Here is a 20303-nt window from a genome sequence, read left to right as displayed (position 1 = left end):
TCCTGTCTACTGTTACAGTACTACCTCCTTCTCTCTAATGTTTTTTGTTTCAACTGCTCCTATCTACAATATCAATTCAAATCTGCACCCTATCTATGCTATCAATTCAAAACTTCTTTTGAACATACCTTGCTAAATCATATGCTAATCTTGACAACTTGTGCCTATCATATGCATTATATACTTTGTGTGTGTGGCACATAGAGATACAAATCTGACCTGTGCTTTGTGAATGCCCAGGTATTCTAAGGTTCTAGTCCACAGATGGCATTGCTTGTGTGAACATAATTATACCTCACTAAAAGAATCACAGGCCTAAAGCAGATGCCCTATGCTGACCACCTTAAAAAACTTCAGCTATACTCTTGTCGCATATCATCTACTCCGAGGTGATCTCTGCTTAACATACAAGGCCATGTCAAACCCAGAGCTGTTGGACATGCTACACTTTAAGAAATCCCAATCCCTCAGAGCCACACACTCCAGGGATCTAAACCTTGTCATCACAATAAACAAAACATGCTGGAGGGATAGGTTCCTGACCCAGAGACTCCCTAGACTCTGGAATAGACTGCCCATACATGTCAAGCAGAGTACCTCTTTGGCCCTCTTCAAAAGGAACCTTGATGACTGGATGGGAGAAAGGAAATTCACCATGGGGATCACGTCAGTTGCCCTGCTAGACAGCAGTCCAGGGAAGTAAATAGTGTGGGAAGAAATAGCCAGGGAATTTTTATGGCTAGGCTTGTATAGGCCCTAGGGCTGATAGCCTAGTGCCAACCTCTGAACCTATGACCCTATATGGTATATGGAAACTGTATCAACTGTTGATATATGTATTTCTACATAATAACTCTGTTATTTCTATCAACTTACTTTGTTAAAATTGTTGGTACTTTTCCGTTATCAGGGCAGCACTTGCAATGAACGCTTAGCACGCACTCGCAATGATTTGACAGCTGCTGCTGATGATCCTCGCTTACTACAACCGGACAAAAATTACAACGCAAAGACGGACACTTTCTGCAAATCTGCAAAATGAGAAACATCTCAGAGGTGTACCTCTCCCCCCTCTATTCGCTGGTATTGTGGACAAAGCCAAAAAGAATGGGGGGGTGACGGACAAACATCCACGTCAGGGACAGATTTTAAATATTGCTGGTAGAAACGTAGAAAACCAGGATTCAGATTAACAGCTGTTAGCTGAAAAGTGTGGAATGTAACACTCAAATGTCTGTCAGTATGTATTGAATTCAACCCTCAATGAGTTCCCAGAAAAAAAAATGAACTGTATGAGGAACAGACTAAAACCATGCGTGAAAAACTGCACATTATGCAAAATTCTGGATCGCTGCGAGATACGGTGTGAAATTATGCTATGTGTACAGAATACACACACACACACACACACACACACACACACACACACACACACACACACACACACACACACACATATACATCTCCCTCCACTTCATTGGGGCAGGAAAGCAGTTTAGATGTGTAACAGGTTCTTTGTACTGTAATACTTACCAGAGTTACCAAAGTTCGGGACAGCGCCGCTGAAGATATTGAAGAAAAATTTCAGCAAATGTTTCTCACTCACTCCCTTAAGCAGGCTGTCCAGATATCCAACACCATTCGACTCAAAAGTGATACCATGATTTGGTGACGGACAAAGATACAAGTCAGGGCCAGATTTTAAATATTACTATTACAAAAGTAGAGACACTGAATGTCTGCCAATATTTTCTTACTTCAACACTCAATGATTTGCCAGAAAACCATAATTTTGTTCTATACACATAGTACAATCACTGCGTGCATGTGGTAGTGCGTTACAAGTGTTGCCCCGATAATGGAAAGGTACCAAATTGTTTAATGCCTTAACTATGTATATCTGTTGGTAGTGGAGCTTTTCTCCTCAGGCCTTCAATGAAAATGGGTTCCTGACCCAGTGCACTTTCCCAGTCAAGAAATGTCAATAAATAAATAAATAAATAAATAAATAAATAAATAAATAAGTTTAGGGCTAATTAGCCCACTGATATATGCTGCTTCATTAAATTTTTACAAAGTGTTAACGTGAATAAATGGCAAAGATGAGAGATTAGTAGTAAAACTATATAAATATATGTATGATACCTTTTGAGGTATGATAAAAACGAGTAAAGGAGAAAAACTGTGTATAAACAAAGATAAAAAAATGTTACACAGAAACTAAAAATTGATGATATATAAAAAGAAAAGTATGATATAAGAATGTTATGATAAAACATTACTATGTAAAACCATGGGAGAATCTAACAGATGAAAAAATTAAGGCTACAAAAATAAGAATCAAATGGTGCAATTAAAAAGTAGAATGTTAAGATTTTTTTGTGGAGACTGTTAGATAAATTGCCAGTAAAAGGAAATATGCCATATAAAAAGAAAAGAGCTAGAACAGGTTTACATTGTCAAGAAGAAGAAACTACTAAACATGTATTTTTGAAATGAGAAAGAGTAAAAATATTATGGGGAAAACTATGTAAAGAAGATTTTTTTGAAGATATAAAAGAAGTGGATAAAATAAACATATATATGATTAAATATAGATATAAGAATAGAAGTAAAAATATATTAAAAGGATAGATAAAAAGTTATTTTATGTCATGTGGATTACATGGAATGAAACAATAAATGAAATAATGTTTAATGATAAAAGGAATTTAGCAACAATATTAAGTAAAATCAATAATAGTTTGGTTGTTATATATCAAGTAAAATCAGATGATGTTTATGGAAAAAGAGTAGGGTCTAATAGGGATGAAAATTTAGTATGACTGTGTAAACAGATTTGTATACCTATATATTTGTACATCTGTAAATATTTTGTAAATAAGAGTTATTTTGTATATAAATAAAGGACCCCTACTCATCATTGTTGCAACTGGACCCATTTTTATGAGCATTTCCTGTTTCTGTTCCAGGTGCAGAGGTGGCCTTGAGAAACAGGGAGGCAGGTGGACAGAGATAATGGAGTGGTGAGAGAAATGGAGGAGAAAGCCAATATCAAGACCAGAGAATTATGAATGTGTAAATATATTTATATATATATATATCTGTATATATGTTGTAAATACGAGCTCCTTTTTGTATATAAATAAAGGACTCCTACTCTTTTTAAGAAGTACTATGGGTTCTTATACATCCACCTAAACTACTACCAACTCAAGCAGATGGGGCCTCAGTTTAGCATCTCACTTGAAGGATGGCACACTTAGGAGTGCAGCACCTCCCTTATGCTGCACTATTTCATCAGCACTTGATCTTCCCGGTGTGGGAATAGAACTCATAGCCTTCTGCATCAAAGGTGAGTGTGCTACATGTTGTGCCACTTTCACTACTAGAAATCTTCAATACAAGACCATTTTTTCTATAATGATACACTCTAATTAAATCAGTGATTGTAGATGTTTATCATATTCTGTCCATTTTGACATTATAACTTCTTTATCTTCTTTATCTTTGCTGGTAGCTGCCTTTAGTTCTTGCAATTTTTCATGTTCCCTGGAATTTGTGTCATAATCCACGGGACTTGCAGATCTTCTTCCAACAAATCTTCCTTGTGCTCATTCAACTAAATTTTGCTGTGCACAGTATTAATATGCATCTGTCTTCCCGGCTTACTCTGCAATTCTACATCATATTTCTAAAACATCAGCAACATTTGTTGCAATCTTTTAGAAGCTTTATGCAATGAGTTTTCTAAAGATACTTTGCAAAGCATTATCGTCTCTCACTACTTTGATATGCTTTCCATAAATATAGTCATTAATTTTCCTAAAAGCTCTTTAGTTTGCTCTTCTGACCAACACTAGACTATACACCCTCAAGAAACTTTTGTAATGATCCAGTTATATCTAACAAATGAGGTATTAACATGGGCAGATATTGAACCAGAGTTAAGAATCACATTGATGAGGGGTTGTCTTTGTCTATTAATTTTTGTATATTTACAACAGCACATATCATTATCTGTCTGCAATCCCTCAGTAGTCAGAAAATTATATGTACTTCACTGATGAGACACAATATAATGTTTTGCTCTGTTTGATTTCTATCCTTGTGACCTTAATATATCTTGTAGCTTATTAATATAATGTTATGTTTTTTTCCCCTTGTTAGATCATCAGAGTTAAATGTTATCAATTATATTTACAGTTTCGTTCACACATTCAATTATATCAACTTTTGGATGATCTTTGAAGCCAAGGAAATACCAAATGGTAGCTAGGGAAATCTTTATCTGTCCAGTGATTTGTTAAGGGTGGCTTGCTTAGGGCTTGCTTCATCTAGTTTAATTTGTCAGACTCCCTGATTAGCATCTAACGGTGAAAAAAAATTCACATTCAGCATGACAGCAGCTACCTGTTCTGTTCATACCTCTCAACTGTACAGATTTTCACAGAAAGTCCAGCTTTTTCCTTATATTTTGGTCTGTTCTGCATAATATTTATGGGTTTCTGGCAAAGAGGATGGAAGCAAAAAATTATATGCATTTGTGTTTCAGACTTCATATTCTTCGTAAAATGTATGATAACACAAAAACAATTATTCTATTAACTTTCCACATTTATATGAGCAATATTTAAAAATTGTCCCTGATTTCAGGCCTTTGCCCCCCATTATTTTTAGCTTTTTCCAGATTTCTAGAGCTCAGAGGTTAAGAGGTATGGTTTTACTGAATGACACATGCATTGCTACCAATTACATTGGGTTGCTGTAAATGGTACTGCAGAGCTACTGCTTAAAACAGCAATCAGTATATTTTATTTTACAAATGCTTCCAACTGAATTGGTTGTAGCTTATGTCCGGAATACAATAACAGTGCAGATGCAGACGCAGACAGCTTATACTTGAAAACTAAACTTCTAAAGGTAGACTCAGACATTATGATGTACACTGTTCTGGTATAAGTCTCAAACACAACAGATTTCCCATTTATAAACAGCTTTTCAGACCAAATATTTCTACTTACATTTTCAGACTTTTTTGTCAAATTTTAGTGCTTCATGGCCTGTATGTATGTATGTATATATGTATTTATTGATCTGAAGTCAAACTTTGTCAAATAGCAGCAGCAGAAGTATAATGTATCCTCATATATATATATGATTTCCCAAGTGACTTAGGAATGACAAAATTCAGGGCAGTGTTAACGCCACCTTTCCTTTCTAAACTTGAGAAAAATAAAGCACTTGACAATTCTGTATTCAGTAATCCAGTGTAACATGCTTTAGGTATTTTTAGTGGTTTACCTACTACCCTTTGACACACCATTTATTAACTCAGTCAAAAACAAATGGAAAAAAAATATTTTTATAGGAGGCAAACATTCTTGCAACCCCTCATGGGAGACTCAGCCACTCATTTATACCTAAAATGTATATACTAACTCCAAGGTCACACCACAGTGGAGAAAATAGGAGCACATCCCTGAAAAGCCCCCCACTGGCTCAAGGAATTCAATATTCTTCAGTGAAACTCACTGCTGCATTAAACATTTGAAATTAAATTCCAAAACAAAACAAAACAAAAAAAACATGATGTCTCGTAAGTATAAAACCACAGACTGATGATCCAATACTGTAGTTTAATAAAAAGCACACTCTGACATCTCGGCTATAACAAGTCTTCAAGGAGTATAACATTTGTACAATACAACCTGCCTAAATACACCCTTCAATTAAACAATTACATTTTAAAAATACAATAAAACAATCAATTAATCAAGTTAAATAAGATATCTCTAATTAATTTCATTGTTTAACCCATTAGGAGTTAAAGTGTCAAATTTTAATATATATAGTGATTCCTTTGCCAGCATATTATTTCTCAAGTCATGTTCATCATTATATGTATTATTTTTTTCTAAAATAGTACCCTTAAGATCCCCACTATTGCCATTATGATATTCATTAAAATGTGCAGCTAAAGCACTTTCCTATTTGTTTCTAATTATATCCCTAATATTCTCCAATAAATGCATTTTAAAGGGTCTCAACTATATAATTTTTTTTTTACAAGAACATTTCAGGGCATAAATAATGCCCTCTGTGTTACAACAGAAACTATCCTTAGCTTCAAAAATACATCCATTATTTTTGTAAAACACTTACTAATAAAATTGCATGCTTTGCATTTTCCACATGGTTTAGTACCTAGTTCACTTAAATTCCTCTCTATATTAACCACAGGAACTATTACTTTAGATTTAACTAACAAATCCTTGAGGTTCTTACCCCTCCTATAAGACATAATAGGAACCCCTAATTTGTCAGCAAGTCCATCATCTAACCTAACAATATATCTCCAATAAAAAAACTAACAATTTTTTAAGTATACTACTAAAACCACTGAATGTTGTAATAAAGTATATATTTTTTCTTTGACAATTATGTCTTTTTACATATAGCCTACACACTGATTGTTGTGCTTCTATACTAAAAAATATATTCAGTAAAAAATTTATCCCAACATTCTTCCAACATTTGCATGTTATAACCTCCCATTTTAAACATATTAATAGTATTAACCATTTCTTTTTTATAATCAATTTCATTATTACATAATCCATATATATGTATAAATTCTCCAAAGGGTATAGAGCTAATAGTGTGCGGAGGGTGACAGCTCTCAGCCCTTGCATAATTTGACTCATTTTCAAATTTCCTGTGAACTCTAGTACAAATTATTTCATTGTCACTACCATCCAAGTATACATCAAGAAAAGGGACACTTTTACCCTCCTTTAAGCCATCAAATTCCCATCTAAATCTGTTGTTCCCCAACATGTGTACAAACCCTTCTATTTCATTTTCATCTCCTTCACATAAAAAAATCAAGTAATCTATAAATCTATAGTATAGAATGACATGCTTGTAAAAAAATTCACTCCTGTATGCATACTCATTTTCAAACAGACCCATGCTTAAATTGGCATATGAGGGGGCAAAAGATGCCCCCATTGCTGTGCCCTGTTTCTGTCTGAGCAAATTTTCTCCAAACATGAAAAAGTTATTTTTAAGACAGAAGTGCAATAATTCTATTACAAATTCAGTTGCTGGACTTTCTCTAAGGAAAAATTTCACCGCTTCCAGCCCAGACTGGTGCCTAATATTTGTGTATAGACTTTTAATATCGAGTGTGATCCAATATTTATTAGGACCCCACTGGATAGTTTTAATTTTATTTAAAAAGTCAAATACATTCTGAATATAGGCTGGTAGCAGCTGTACTTTAGGTAAAAGGTAAGAATGCAAAAACTGACCTATCTTAGACAAAAAATATTGTCTCCCTGACACAATAAAACGACCAGGCGGGTCATATACTGACTTGTGACTCTTAGGTAGACAGTAAAAATAGGCCATTTGCATCCTGACACTCCATACCTTTTCTTCCCATCTTTGTTAGAAAAATATCCCAACCTTCTACCTTTAGTTATTAGCTTCAAATATTCCTCAATTGATTGTGTATACATACTCATCTCTACTTTTTCATATGTTGTTTCATCTTCTAAAGGTTTGTTACACATGTTAATATATTGACCATAATTCATGATGACTAACATATTGGCTTTATCGGCAGGTTTGAAAATATCATGTCTAACACTTAATTTTTAAGCATTTTCCATTCTTCGCTTGTTAAATTAAACTCAACATTTTTAAGTTCAGTATACTCTTGTTCTATAGCAAACTGTAACATATTATAAAAATGTTGTATCCCCTCATGCAAAAAAGGAGGGAGAAAATCACTTTTATATTTAATTTTGCTAGTGTTAAACAGTGTATATGCATTTACATTTACATCCGCATCTGACTGACACGAGTAAAAACTATTGTCCGACTCCTCCGAATTAACATCACAATTTACAACAGAATCGGTCACAAAACCCACATTTTCAAAAAAAAAACATTTCAAATGTAATTTCTTATAAATTTAAATAAATCAATTTTAATCTTATGAAATCTGGGTATAACTGTAGGTACATACATAAGACCGCAATTCAACATTTCTTCTTCTATATTGTCTAAATCATACCCTGACAAGTTAACAATATAGTTATCAGAGTCATATAGCCGAGACAACAGAATGTGCTTTTTATTAAACTACAGTGTTGGATCATCAGTCGGTGGTTTTATTCTTCATTTGTTTCTTCATTTGTGGTGTTGTTGGAAGATGTCTCATAAGTATGCCATTTTTGGCATATAACAACATATTGTATATCTTACTCTTCCTTTTCCAGAAACAATATTCAGAATTTATGCATCCTTCTCTGCTCCTTAATGCAAATGCCTATAAACATCATCCTCTACAAACTACAGGGAGAAAGGAAAGCAACACATTAACCTTTAACCCCTAAATTGTATATCCTCACTTATTTGATCAAATCTTGAAACAACAGTACATTATCCAATTGTCCTCTTAAACACCATCTCATTATATCCAATGGGATACAAAAACTTTTCAGCATTAACTTAATCATGAACTACCATAAGCAGATTAATGTACTGTCTTTTGTGCCATGTTCATAGATGACTTTAGTGAACATATTTTTGAAATTCTCACAGACATTTTGGTCTTTACTAAAGTGCCTGTCTCCAGAATGAAGGTGTTCTTCTTTTATAAAACAAGTTCACACATCCTACAAACTTTGATTTTTTTTCACTTCATAATGCCTCTTTTTATACTTACAGCCCCATCAGAAATACTGGATACATTTCCTTGCATCTCGTTTTTTACTAGGTGCCATCTTGGATAAAATGTTGGGAAAGCGCATGTTATTACTTTGATTTTTAATATGTATTTTTATCTGCATTTTTATACCTTGTGTGCTTTGTTTTCTTCTCATTCTCCAGTTCAGTACAAATCTAAATTTATCTTGTTAAAAGTTTTAACTCTATATTCAGTAGTTCACTCAGGCAGCACACATCTCTGGCTTTCTCTAGAGTGAGGTCTGATTCTGTCAAGAAACTGTCTCTTATGTAATCGTTCTTCTGCCACACAAAGTTCTAACTCTAATTTTTAGAACAAAGTAATGCGCCAGTATTGGTTTTTCAATCTCATTTGAAAAAAAGTTTTGACTGTGCTTTGCAATCCAAATTACTGAGCATTGCAATCTGTTGTGGAGGCTATATATTTTTATTGGCTAAATATGCAAAATAATGTCCCTGCAAATATGTGGATCATTACCTCAGCAAATGTATATCTTTCTGATTGTGGGAATCACTGCCTTTGTGATTACATAACTCACTGTCTCTGATGCACAGCAACCCCTAGTATACACTTTTGTACTTAATGCTGTGAATTCATTGAATTAGGCATAACACTTCACACACACCTTTCTAACTTTTTAACTTGCTGAATTGACATGCCTTGAAGCATTAAGTCGTGCACTTTATTTATGAATGCACAACACAGCATAATCGAAACAGCAACTTTATTTTGTGCCCAGAATAAGTGAGTAATGAAACATTAGTCATAGACAGGGAATTTTTCAAACTCAATTGGTTAAATTAGCTTTTTATAATTGTTACACTCAGCTCTAATATCTAATAAATGTATCATTTATGCATAGGTTGTTAGTCTAGTATTTTTACACTGGCACACTTGTTTAGTTTCTTCACTTTTGCTCACTGTCTCAATGTGTAAGTCTACTGCATTCACAAACAGATTATTGTTGTTGGGAGACATAGGTATTCTCAGTATTGTACAAATTGTCATTTGCTGTACCATTTACTTTATTGGCTTAAACTCTTTCCAAAATAAGTTTTGGACCCTGACTTCTAAACTTGCAAGCTTGAGAAAAGTGATTAGCTTGATTAATTATCAACACTCTCATTTAAGAATTGGATATGGCTTTTTGCCATGCTGATGACTACACCTTGAACAACATAGCAGCTGCTTATCTAAGCTTCTTTTATTTATAAATATGTCACTAATTTCATGCACTACTATTTCTTTTTCTTTCATAATGTTTATAGGTTCAAAGGTTCATAGGTTAATACTAGGTTATTGATCTGAAGGAAGATTTTCAACCGAGACACAAGATCCCAAATAGCGAATACCCACAGGCACGCATAAGTAATACAAAGTTACTGCTCACTTCAACGAGGGCTTGAGGAGCCAGACCCTGAATGTATTACCCATCCATTCATCCAGGCTACATTAAGTTCCAGCAGTCTAACTCTCTTATTCTTAACAATTCCATCTTTCTGTTAGGACCCCCATCTCTCTTTCAGGGGCTTTGCCTCTGTACCCTTATGTGTGATATATTCACATCTATAGTTACCAAGATAAAGCTAATGGTGGGAAGTGATTCTCCAGCATTTCCATTGCTGGCTGTTCTTTTGTACACTGCACATCTCTGCCATCATTGTACAGAATGCCTGTATTTAAAATGCCACGCATTTTACACAAAATAATTAGTAGAAAATAAATATGTAATGGTCTATGTTATGGTTATTTAATGACTGTCTTTCCTTGTTGGCGAAGTTCTTTCACAATGTCCATTATGTGAACACTGTTAATGGGAATAACATTAAACCTACATGGGAATTAAGGATTTTATTGGGGAAGAGTCTTGGTATGTGTGATCTGCTGCTTTTGTTTTTCCTATTTTCCTGAGCTTACAGTTGACAACATAAGGCATTTAACATGATAATGTGAGGAGATATACATAAACCCCGAAAATTAAGCTGAAAAACATTGAAGCTGTGAGAATCCATAAAGCTATAGCAGTAGATGCACATTTCCAAAAATGAAACATGTTATGAGATGTACATGCAAATCATAACAAAGTGGTTCTATGCTATATAGGATTATGTAGTGTGAATATGGCACTGACATAACCTGCAATAATTATCGTCTATGTTAGAGCATAAGAAAATGAATACAGACTTGTCACTTAGTTAATTTTTTGTGCATGTGTCTTCATGAAAAACAAAGAGAATCTTAAAAAAGAAAACTATATAAACATGTTTGCTGAAAAGATAGTGGGTATGATAAACACAAATTCAAATATTCTATGACACAGAAACGTCCATGTGTCAATATGCACACTAAAACTATTTGCTTGCTTATCAATTATACCACTGAGTTGCATATTATTATTTTTAGAGTATATTTAATGATCTCTGTACCAAGTAATAAGAAAACAGAGCTGCTCAAAGTAAGGTGAAAATTCACAGAGCTGCTCATTATAATGTGAAAATGAATAGAATGGGACATGACTGATGCTCTAGCTCTAGTTAGCTTGTCAGTTACATACAATGTTCTCTTGTGACCAAGGGATTAGATGTTCTGTATTTAATGAAACTTAAAATGCAAACTGATTCTTAAAACTGACAAGTTCAGTTTCTGAAAGAAACAAACAAAAATAAGCAAATATTTCAAAAGCAGTGCATTATTTTAGTTATAATGTGACTATTATCTCCCAAATAAACTTAATCATATGAACCATAGGAAGATTCAAGACACCTGAATCTTGCAACTATTATGCTTTGCCAGTACCCTCCCTTTGACTGTTCCTCCTCTCTGGAAGAAGGCCAGTTCAGTCAAGCTTTAGGGCAAATGGCTATGAATGCCCCTCAAATCATCCAGGTCCAGATGATGGAAGATTGTGTTTCATACTGTCTGAACTGCAAGGGAAGTTTATTCCAGACGTGAGGCAATGTTTATTTCTAGAAATATGAATGGCAATCAGCTTTTCAAATTAATCCTTATTTTTCCTATAGTATTTTGCATCAGCAATTCTTATGTAACGCAAGAAGTCATAATACTTAATGTATGTTTTTATAGAAGCAGCTTTTGCTAAGCTAAATAATTCTGGTAGAAGTGAAATTGCTATACATGGTATCAAACTTTCATTCTTCATCTACCTTTACCCTTAATATTTCCTACCATAGCACAGTTTATATGTTTTTTAAAAACTATACCATTTGTCAGATGACAAAAAAACAGGAAAGCTAGCATAAAGTAACTAAAAACAATTTATAAGTATCTTTGTGTATGTCTTTTAAGGTGGTTCTGTACCCATTCTTCATGCAGGGAATACAACCTACTCTCCAACTTAGTATTCTGACTCAATATCTCAATACCATGTAGAATGCATCAACTTTCCAGATGCAGAGCATTTGGTTTTGGCAGCTGGGTGACATGAATTCTGCTCTGTTAAATGTGGCTGCAACTAACAGACATTGTGTGAAAAGGCTCATGTCTGCACAGATACCTCATACTTCATTATAAGGAAGGTTGTGCTACAGTCATTATTATAAGTTACATTCTTGGTTTTGCAATTATTTCAAGTGCATATATATTTTTTTGCTCCATTAAAAAAATCTGCACCATTATTTGGTGTTGCAACATAACTGAGGAGAGAACTCTACAGAAAATTCATTAGTTTTTTCAAACATTTCAGACTCTTAAGGATAAAACGTTTGATATCAAAACTATCCAGATTTTATGTGACTGTTAATAAAGAACAAAATAGCTTTACTGGAGTGTTAGTTAAGTAAACATTCGAAGACGTATACGAGTATTTAACTGCTGCAGTCCTGAACAGTATGAACATATCGAATGATACTAAATATTCTTATTTTTAACTCATGCTTCTGTATAAATGATTTAAAACCTTAGTAAGCCTTTATTTAATTAAGATCTACATAAAACTAGAAAACCAGTGAAAAAGATGCATTAACTTATCAGTTATTTGTAACAGCATAAAAAAACAGGTAATTCTTCTAATTTTTCTTCTGCTAGAGAACTATTACAGCCTCAAGAAATCTCTGCAGCTATATCAGCAATATATGAGATGTACTGCAAATCATGCGAGGCCTTAGGAAAGTGTCAGAACGGTAGTCTTTCTTACCTCCAACCAGCTGAAAGGCTGAGCTCAGGACATCTAAGGAACATATGAAGAAGTAAAGAAAACCAATAAGAAGGACAGTCTTCAGTATTCCCATGAATACTCTCTTCACTTTGCCACATGTATCCAGTTCTGAGAAGAAACAAACACATAACTGTAGTTAAGGAAATTTCAGATTTGGCTTCTTTGATATCTCTAAATGTATGACTGATTCCTTTGTAGCTACATCATGACTCAGAGAAAACAGGTGATTAAATGTCATCATAGGTGACGCAGATCTTTTATATATCATCTGGAAGATTGTTGGAAATAAGTGAGCTGACACATATCTGGGAACAAATTTAATTACAACTGTTAAAGACATCCATTAGGGTGACTAAGTACACACCAGGCTCCATCCCATCCCGGTCAGTATTTTTCTGGACCTAGATTGTCAATTGCATTCAGATTAAGCCACTATTGGATTCATCAGGTCATAATAGCACTGTTGCTATAGACGGTCAAGAAAGGTTATTCTCAAAAAGTTTGTAACGTGCACATAGATAATACAATGAAAGGTAGCACATGGCTAAGAATGTGCAACTCTGTACCATGACCAGAACTCGGTTTGACCAATTTCCTAACAGCTTTCCTAAAGCTACTAAAGGAATATGCTACTTTCCACCACTTCTGTTCCACTTAATCCTGATCATCATATCATCCTGTTGCGATGAATGGGTTCAACTCTACAGCCCTAAGTGAAGTTGAATGCCATACCACCAACCACCAAGCAGGAGGCTCTATTACCTTTTTGTGGTTGCACATCCCTGGGGTAGGTTAAATACATTCTAAAGTCAATTCATGCAAATGAAAACTGAGTAAAGTCTCTCACAATTTCTGTGCAGTTGACTGCACTCCCACATTTCCAGTTCTAAATTACCTTGTCTTGATGGGACATATTTTTAACCAAATGGATAAATGATTGATTCAGAAACATTGTCTTTTACTAGTTATCTAACATACAAAATCACATCTAAGTTACCATTCAGTTCTTAGTCTTTTAACTAGCACTAGTTATAAAATTATGATTTGTATTGCAGAGCTATGGTGACTATTATACACTGAATACACAAGGAAAGTATTTACTAAACTATATGGCCATGGCTCCATGTCTTAAATATGATATAAGAGGATAAATGCAGGTGATACAATTTCACATGAGATCTACTAGTTATATTCCTGCATGAACTGATGTTTCATACTGCTGGAATTGATAGACACTTTTGTATTAACTCCACTGTGAGGGATTGTTAAGATGTAATAATGGACTCTAACAGCATACATACATCTAAAAGAAAGGGGGGTGATTTCAAGCAGATAGCTGCTTAAGCTGTCATTAGTGATTTACATATTAGTGCATGTTATAGTACTTCAGATAATCTGACACACGTTTCTAATATTTTGCACCATAGCATTTGGTGTCTAATGTACTCTAAAGCTGTACTTTTTTGTAAAGAGAAGGACTGAGTTTTAATTAAATACTTTATAGTTGTCCATTTATGCAAATACATTACTAGAACATTTGCTTCTGCTCTTAAAATTCTGTCTTATAATTATACAAGTGTGGGGTGACTATGGAAGGATGTGCTTGATTAAACCTAAAGGAACTGTGTTTTACATCCCTTATTATTTGAATCATACTTAATGTTGTGATTAATTAGGGGCATCAGTCATCTCACAAGCATCTAGTGAGGTAATTGGTGTCTCTGATTAATTACAAAACTAAACATAATGTAAATAATAGTGGAGGTGAAACAGAGTCCATTGGACTAAAATAGAGCATATTCCTGCATACTTCATTCACTTTGTAAATATTAAAGGAAGGGTTTTTACAAGCAGAAGCATACACTTTAGTTCTGCATTTGCTTAAAAAAATATTGGAAAGAATTAATTGAAAACAGGATTGTTATTTTTACAAAAAGAAAATCATGTAGCTTTAGAAGATAGTATGTATAGCATGTTCCGTTGCTGATCTAAACATCAGCGAATCACATTAACCAGATGATGATGAATGACTTCATTATTACTGCAAAACCTGAAACTGTGACATTTCAGATATTTGTTATTTAATGACAAGAAAAGCTATTAATTCTCTATTAAAGTCATGATCATGAATTTTTAATTTTTAGTCATGCCTGATTGTGGTCCAGATTTAAAGATACAGTTTATGTTTTGGAAGTATGTTAATGCACTGGGAAAAAGTATGCCAAAAGTATCAATGTGTGATTCGGAAGCAATTTGTTTCTGTTTCAAATCCTTTTTCTGTTAACCATTTGTTGTTACACTAAAAGAGTGGCTTGATGTGTTTGGTATATTTACAATTTTATCTTTATAGCTTATAATTCCTATACAAGCTCAACATATTAAAGCCATCTGCTATCCCAGTGCTGAGAATAACAGTCATAATGCAGTCTCTTATTCCTATTTTGTCACATGGATATCATTTCTAATTAGTGATTTCTGATAAAAAAGTATTTTCTTCATATGAACTTCATACTCCTATAAAAATATACATGTCAATAACACTATTTGATGACTACCATGCAAACACAAGTAGACATGTGTAGAGGCACACACACACACACACACACACACACACACACACACACACACACACACACACACACACATATGTCAAGATGCATTTGCATCAGATGCAGTCAATATTTAGCTTTAACTTTTTACATTATATTTAGATCTTAGAAAAATAAAGAATTAATATTTTTCTTTGCCTTAGACTTCATTATTGGACTGTTACTGGCAGGCAAAAACATTGTAAAGTGAACAAGGTTCGTGTTCAGCAGTCCTTTGTGATGATATCCATGAAGAACTTTTTTATATGCAGCCTGCACTGCATCAGTAAAGCAATGTTCATGCATAAATATTTCTAGAGATTTCAGTCTGTGCATAATCATGTTCTTGTGTATTTTAGATAACCATTCTTGTCTTATTTTCTCTTATGTATATTACTTTTCTTTCATAAATAATTTTTCCTTCTTTATTAATTTTGATCATTAGTTTCATCCAGAATGTTCACATCCTTGTGTCTCTGTAAAGCAAGATTTTGCATAAATCTGTTTCTAAACTTAAATAATTTATCAGAAATGAAGCAGGTAATTTCAGTAATCTTTCCAGTTGTTGACAAATAGAAAATACATGATGTCAATTCCCTGTACCCCTGTAATAAATATTATAAAATACTATTAGAGTAGTGTGTTTTTAAATCCCTTAACAAATACAATATTGTTGAATCCACTATACATAAAATAAAAGATTTTTAACATCCTATAAGGTGTATTTCATTTTGTGACCTTCTGTATTTGTTTACTCAAATTACATCTCAAATCCATGCTGAATACTAAATAACAACATGTATTCACAGACTTTATTAATTATTTCTAGAAAATAATGTTTTTCCTGTTTTTTTTTTTTTTGTTTTTTTTTTTTTGAGTTGAGCTAATCTGCAATAACAGTGTGTTAGTGAGTTGCCAGTTTTTGTTATCCCCTTCTAATCAGGTCCATATTATATGAACCAAAGTTCATAATCTCGAACACTCTAAAGAGCGAAAATGCCAGACCTCGAACTCCTTATTGTGGGGGGCAGTGCCCCCCACTAAATATATATACCAACTCCAAGATTGCATACAGTGAGGAAAGAGAAAATATTCTGACCTTCACTGTACTGCGATCCCACAAGAAGCACTTCAAGGTCCAGCATTTTTGCTCTTCAGAGCATTCGAGATTATGAACTTTTGTTCATATAATATAGACCCTTCCAATCATGAGTCAACAGCACTAGCCTATAATGGTGCACAGTTTCCACAGGGTAGGAGTAGACCCCACTGTTTGTCATAGAGGTTGAGCTGACATTTGTAGTCTTTAGTCATAACTCCTCATACACATCAAGTAGGCATACATGTAAAAATGTACAATGTGTGCAACACAGGGCTAATGCTTACATCTGTGAGCAGTGTAGGCCTAGAAATATCCACACATCTACCAACCAGGCAATCATACCCTGGTCTAAACTGGGTAAATTTGCATAACATGTGCACCCTTGGCATATGCCCCATAATCCCTTAAGAAAGGCAAACAGGCAAAGCCTTCATTCCTGTCCCTCCCAACTAATCCAGCAGGTGTCTGAGTTACTAACTGAATTCAGTCACCTGGATAATAAACAGGTGTTAATCTTATTATGCCAATGGAGTTGACTAAATGTCTACTGTAAAGAGTTTGTATAATATTTTTTCTTTCCAACTATTATTAACCCTTATTTGTTTTAACTGCATGTATTTGCTATTCTTCATCTGTTTCTTTACTGGGTATTCAATAATCACACCAGCATTTTCCGTGAAGCTTAAAAACACTACAAAACCAATATAAGCCCACATAATGAGCAAGTTCTAAAGATGCATCCGACCCAAATATAAAAATAGAAAAGAAGTATTTTTATATTTGGGCTGGACACATCTTTAGAACTTGCTCATTGCAAGGGCTTATATTGGTTCTTTATTGGGTATGTATAGTGAAGCATAACAATTCTTCATTCAGTGCTTTTCTCTTCTAAATATCAATAACCCTATTTTTTCTAAAGATACATGTTGCTATTAATTTTTTCCTCATTGTTGCAGCACACTAGTTATAAATTACTGTAAGAATCGATAGGACTGTAAAATACTAGAATGAACTGGAAATAACTGGGAGAAACTGGAATGAGACTGGAATGAATGTTTTTTTTATTTAGTTACCCAAAATTGTGCTGTACAGGTGTCAGTCTGTCTTTTATGTGCCAAATTTTTTTGTACCTTTCAAAATAAAAGTCTACATATGCTGCAGTTTGGTTAAGAATGTTTTATTAGGTACAATGGAGGTATATGTTAATAGTATTTGAATTAAATGTTATTGTCTCTAATAACATTGCTAACAAACTGAAATAGACTGAATTATGATGTTCCTAGCTGTTGCACTCATTATACTGTTCGTAAATTCTGTACTCAGCATGTTAAATCTTACTGTCTCCAATAATAGTGCTGATAAACTGAAATAAACTGAATTATTATGTGTGTAGCTTCTGCACTTTTATTTCTTTCCACCTGAATAACATAGTTAATATTCTGGAATGCTGGATATTTGACCTAACTTTTGCACTTACTTTCAAGCATCTTTACCAAACTTTTGAGAACTGTACTGCAATGATAACTAACTGTGTTTGAAGTATATTTTTAATATCAAAACAGCGTAAATATTTACACATTTTTAATCAGTATTCTTGACTGAAGGTTACAGAAACATTTTTTTCTGTTGAATTCCCATTTCAAATGTAAAGTGAAGATATGTGTCTGCTTTAATAAGGCTGCATTTCTAGGCCTATGCAAAGAGAATACTATACTTATGTTTAAAAATGTATTTAATTTTACAATTTTTAAGATGCCTGAACAAGTATCTATTTTTGAAGTTACTTACAAAATGAAGGCACAGGCCTGACCTTACATTTTCAGTCCTATGCAAGGTCTATTTTACTTACTGTATTTATGTAGGATTTTTTTTGAAACAATTGTTTTTGAAGTTATTGAAACGGATTTACTTTTGTAATTACTTTATAAATTTATTAATATAGTATGCAAAGGATACTATATTGATTACTAGAACTAATATAATAGTTATAAAACATTTCTTTAATCTGGTAAATATACTTGCAATTTTAATTTTGACCACTAGGTGTTACTTGAGCATTTATGATTTGTTAATTATTTGAAAATCTTTTGGACTGAAGTCTCTTAAATTTATGGAATAATTATACTGGGCAAATTTTAATAGATGTTATAACTGGTAAACTTTCTTTTTATACCTATAATCTATGTATTTTAAAGCATAATTACCATATACTGTATTAACTTGTTTCTATAAAACTTCAGCTAGATTTGTTGCTAATAATTCTGTTTATATACCTTTTTAATTTTTATGTGCTGTAATAGATGTCTGCCTTTTAAAAGTGTGTCTTAAATATTTTGTAAATATCTATGTGCTGTAATACTAGAAATACATTTACTAAAATCTATGCTTTCTGCATTTCAGATTTATACCTTTGCATACTCTGTCAATGTTTTTTAACTTTCTGTCTAATGTGCAATAATTATGTGATGTGCACTGTATTTTGTAAATTAATTAACAAATTAAGCCTGACTTGTCATACCTTGAATATAAAAAAATAACTATTGCTACTTATTCTTTAGATAACTTATTTTAATAAGCCTGTTATAGATAATGTGAAGTGTGATGTAATTGCATGTTGTAAACTGTCTAGTAATGCTGTTAGAAATGTATAACTGAGAATGAATGTTATATTTCAACATTTACTGAAATGTCCTATACTGAATATATAACTGAGTATGAATGTTATATTTTGAAACTTGAAAGAACATTTAAAATAGTTTTGTATAAATGTTATATTTTGGAAACTAACTAACTAAACTAATTTCTCCTTTTCCTGCTCTAATACATCTTGGAAGGTTGAAGTCCCACATTAGCATCTGACATTAGAGTTTCATGTCTTATCCTTTTATGTTTCCCTGTTGTTCAATAGTTCCCCGTACTGTTTAAGTGACATTATGGCACAAGATTTTTAGAGTAATCCGTCGTGTCCAGCTTTTTAGTTTTCCCCATTCCCCACACTACAGTTATTCCCAGTGGCTAGTGGTTCCTCAGTCATCATCTTAGAGTAATCTCTTTGTGGCTATGTTTCCCCTATGCCTAATCCCAACAATGTTTAATTGTCATTATAGCACCAGTCTTTTAAAGTAAACTTTGGTAGCTAGTGTTCCCCCCACCCAATGTTGTAGACTCTGCTCATTAGTGTAGGGAAGTTAAAAAGGTATGACTGCCACTTCAGCTCACTCCATCCCACACAAACATAAACACACACACACACACAAACAGCCCTCAACCGACCCGATTGAAGTCACAGCCACTCATCCATTCACACACAAACACACACATATACATATATGGGTCTACTTTTTTTTGTTGAATCTCATTTCACTGAATTTCATTTCACCCCAACCACATCTCTGAAAACACAAATAATTGAAAACACATTTCACTGAACTGCAGTTAGTATATATGGCACTATGTAGAGTACTGTAAGGCAAGTAAGAGGTATATGCCCTTTTCCCCATTGTAGTGCGATCCAGAAATTAGTATATATGGTTAGGGGGGTTGGGGGCACAGCCCCCCACATTGGGTGGTGTGGGGGGCATAGCCCCCCACTTATTTTGAGTACATATTGCCTTCCAGAGAGAGTTAGTCATTGGTGTTGTAACTATGCATGCGTATTGTTTAAAATGCATTATTTTG

At 33.6% G+C, this 20303-nt stretch overlaps 1 protein-coding gene across 1 annotated transcript in view; it reads right to left on the bottom strand.

Annotated features, from left to right (window-relative positions):
- LOC122790632 (sodium-dependent phosphate transport protein 2C-like) overlaps positions 1-20303 on the bottom strand; it is a 246201-nt gene that overhangs the window by 143629 nt on the left and 82269 nt on the right. The window contains exons 4-5 of the mRNA XM_044058156.1: positions 17219-17316; positions 12915-13065 (exon numbers count right to left, since the gene is read on the bottom strand). Of these exons, the coding sequence (XP_043914091.1) occupies positions 12915-13065; positions 17219-17316 (249 nt within the window). The remainder of the gene's footprint in view (positions 1-12914; positions 13066-17218; positions 17317-20303) is intronic.

This window comes from Protopterus annectens, chromosome 16.part0, assembly GCF_019279795.1.
Source record: "Protopterus annectens isolate FY-2018-M chromosome 16.part0, PAN1.0, whole genome shotgun sequence".
In the NCBI taxonomy this organism is placed as follows: Eukaryota; Metazoa; Chordata; order Ceratodontiformes; family Protopteridae; genus Protopterus; species Protopterus annectens.
Note: the sequence above shows the minus strand (reverse complement) of the source record. Positions and strands in the feature narration are given on the sequence as shown.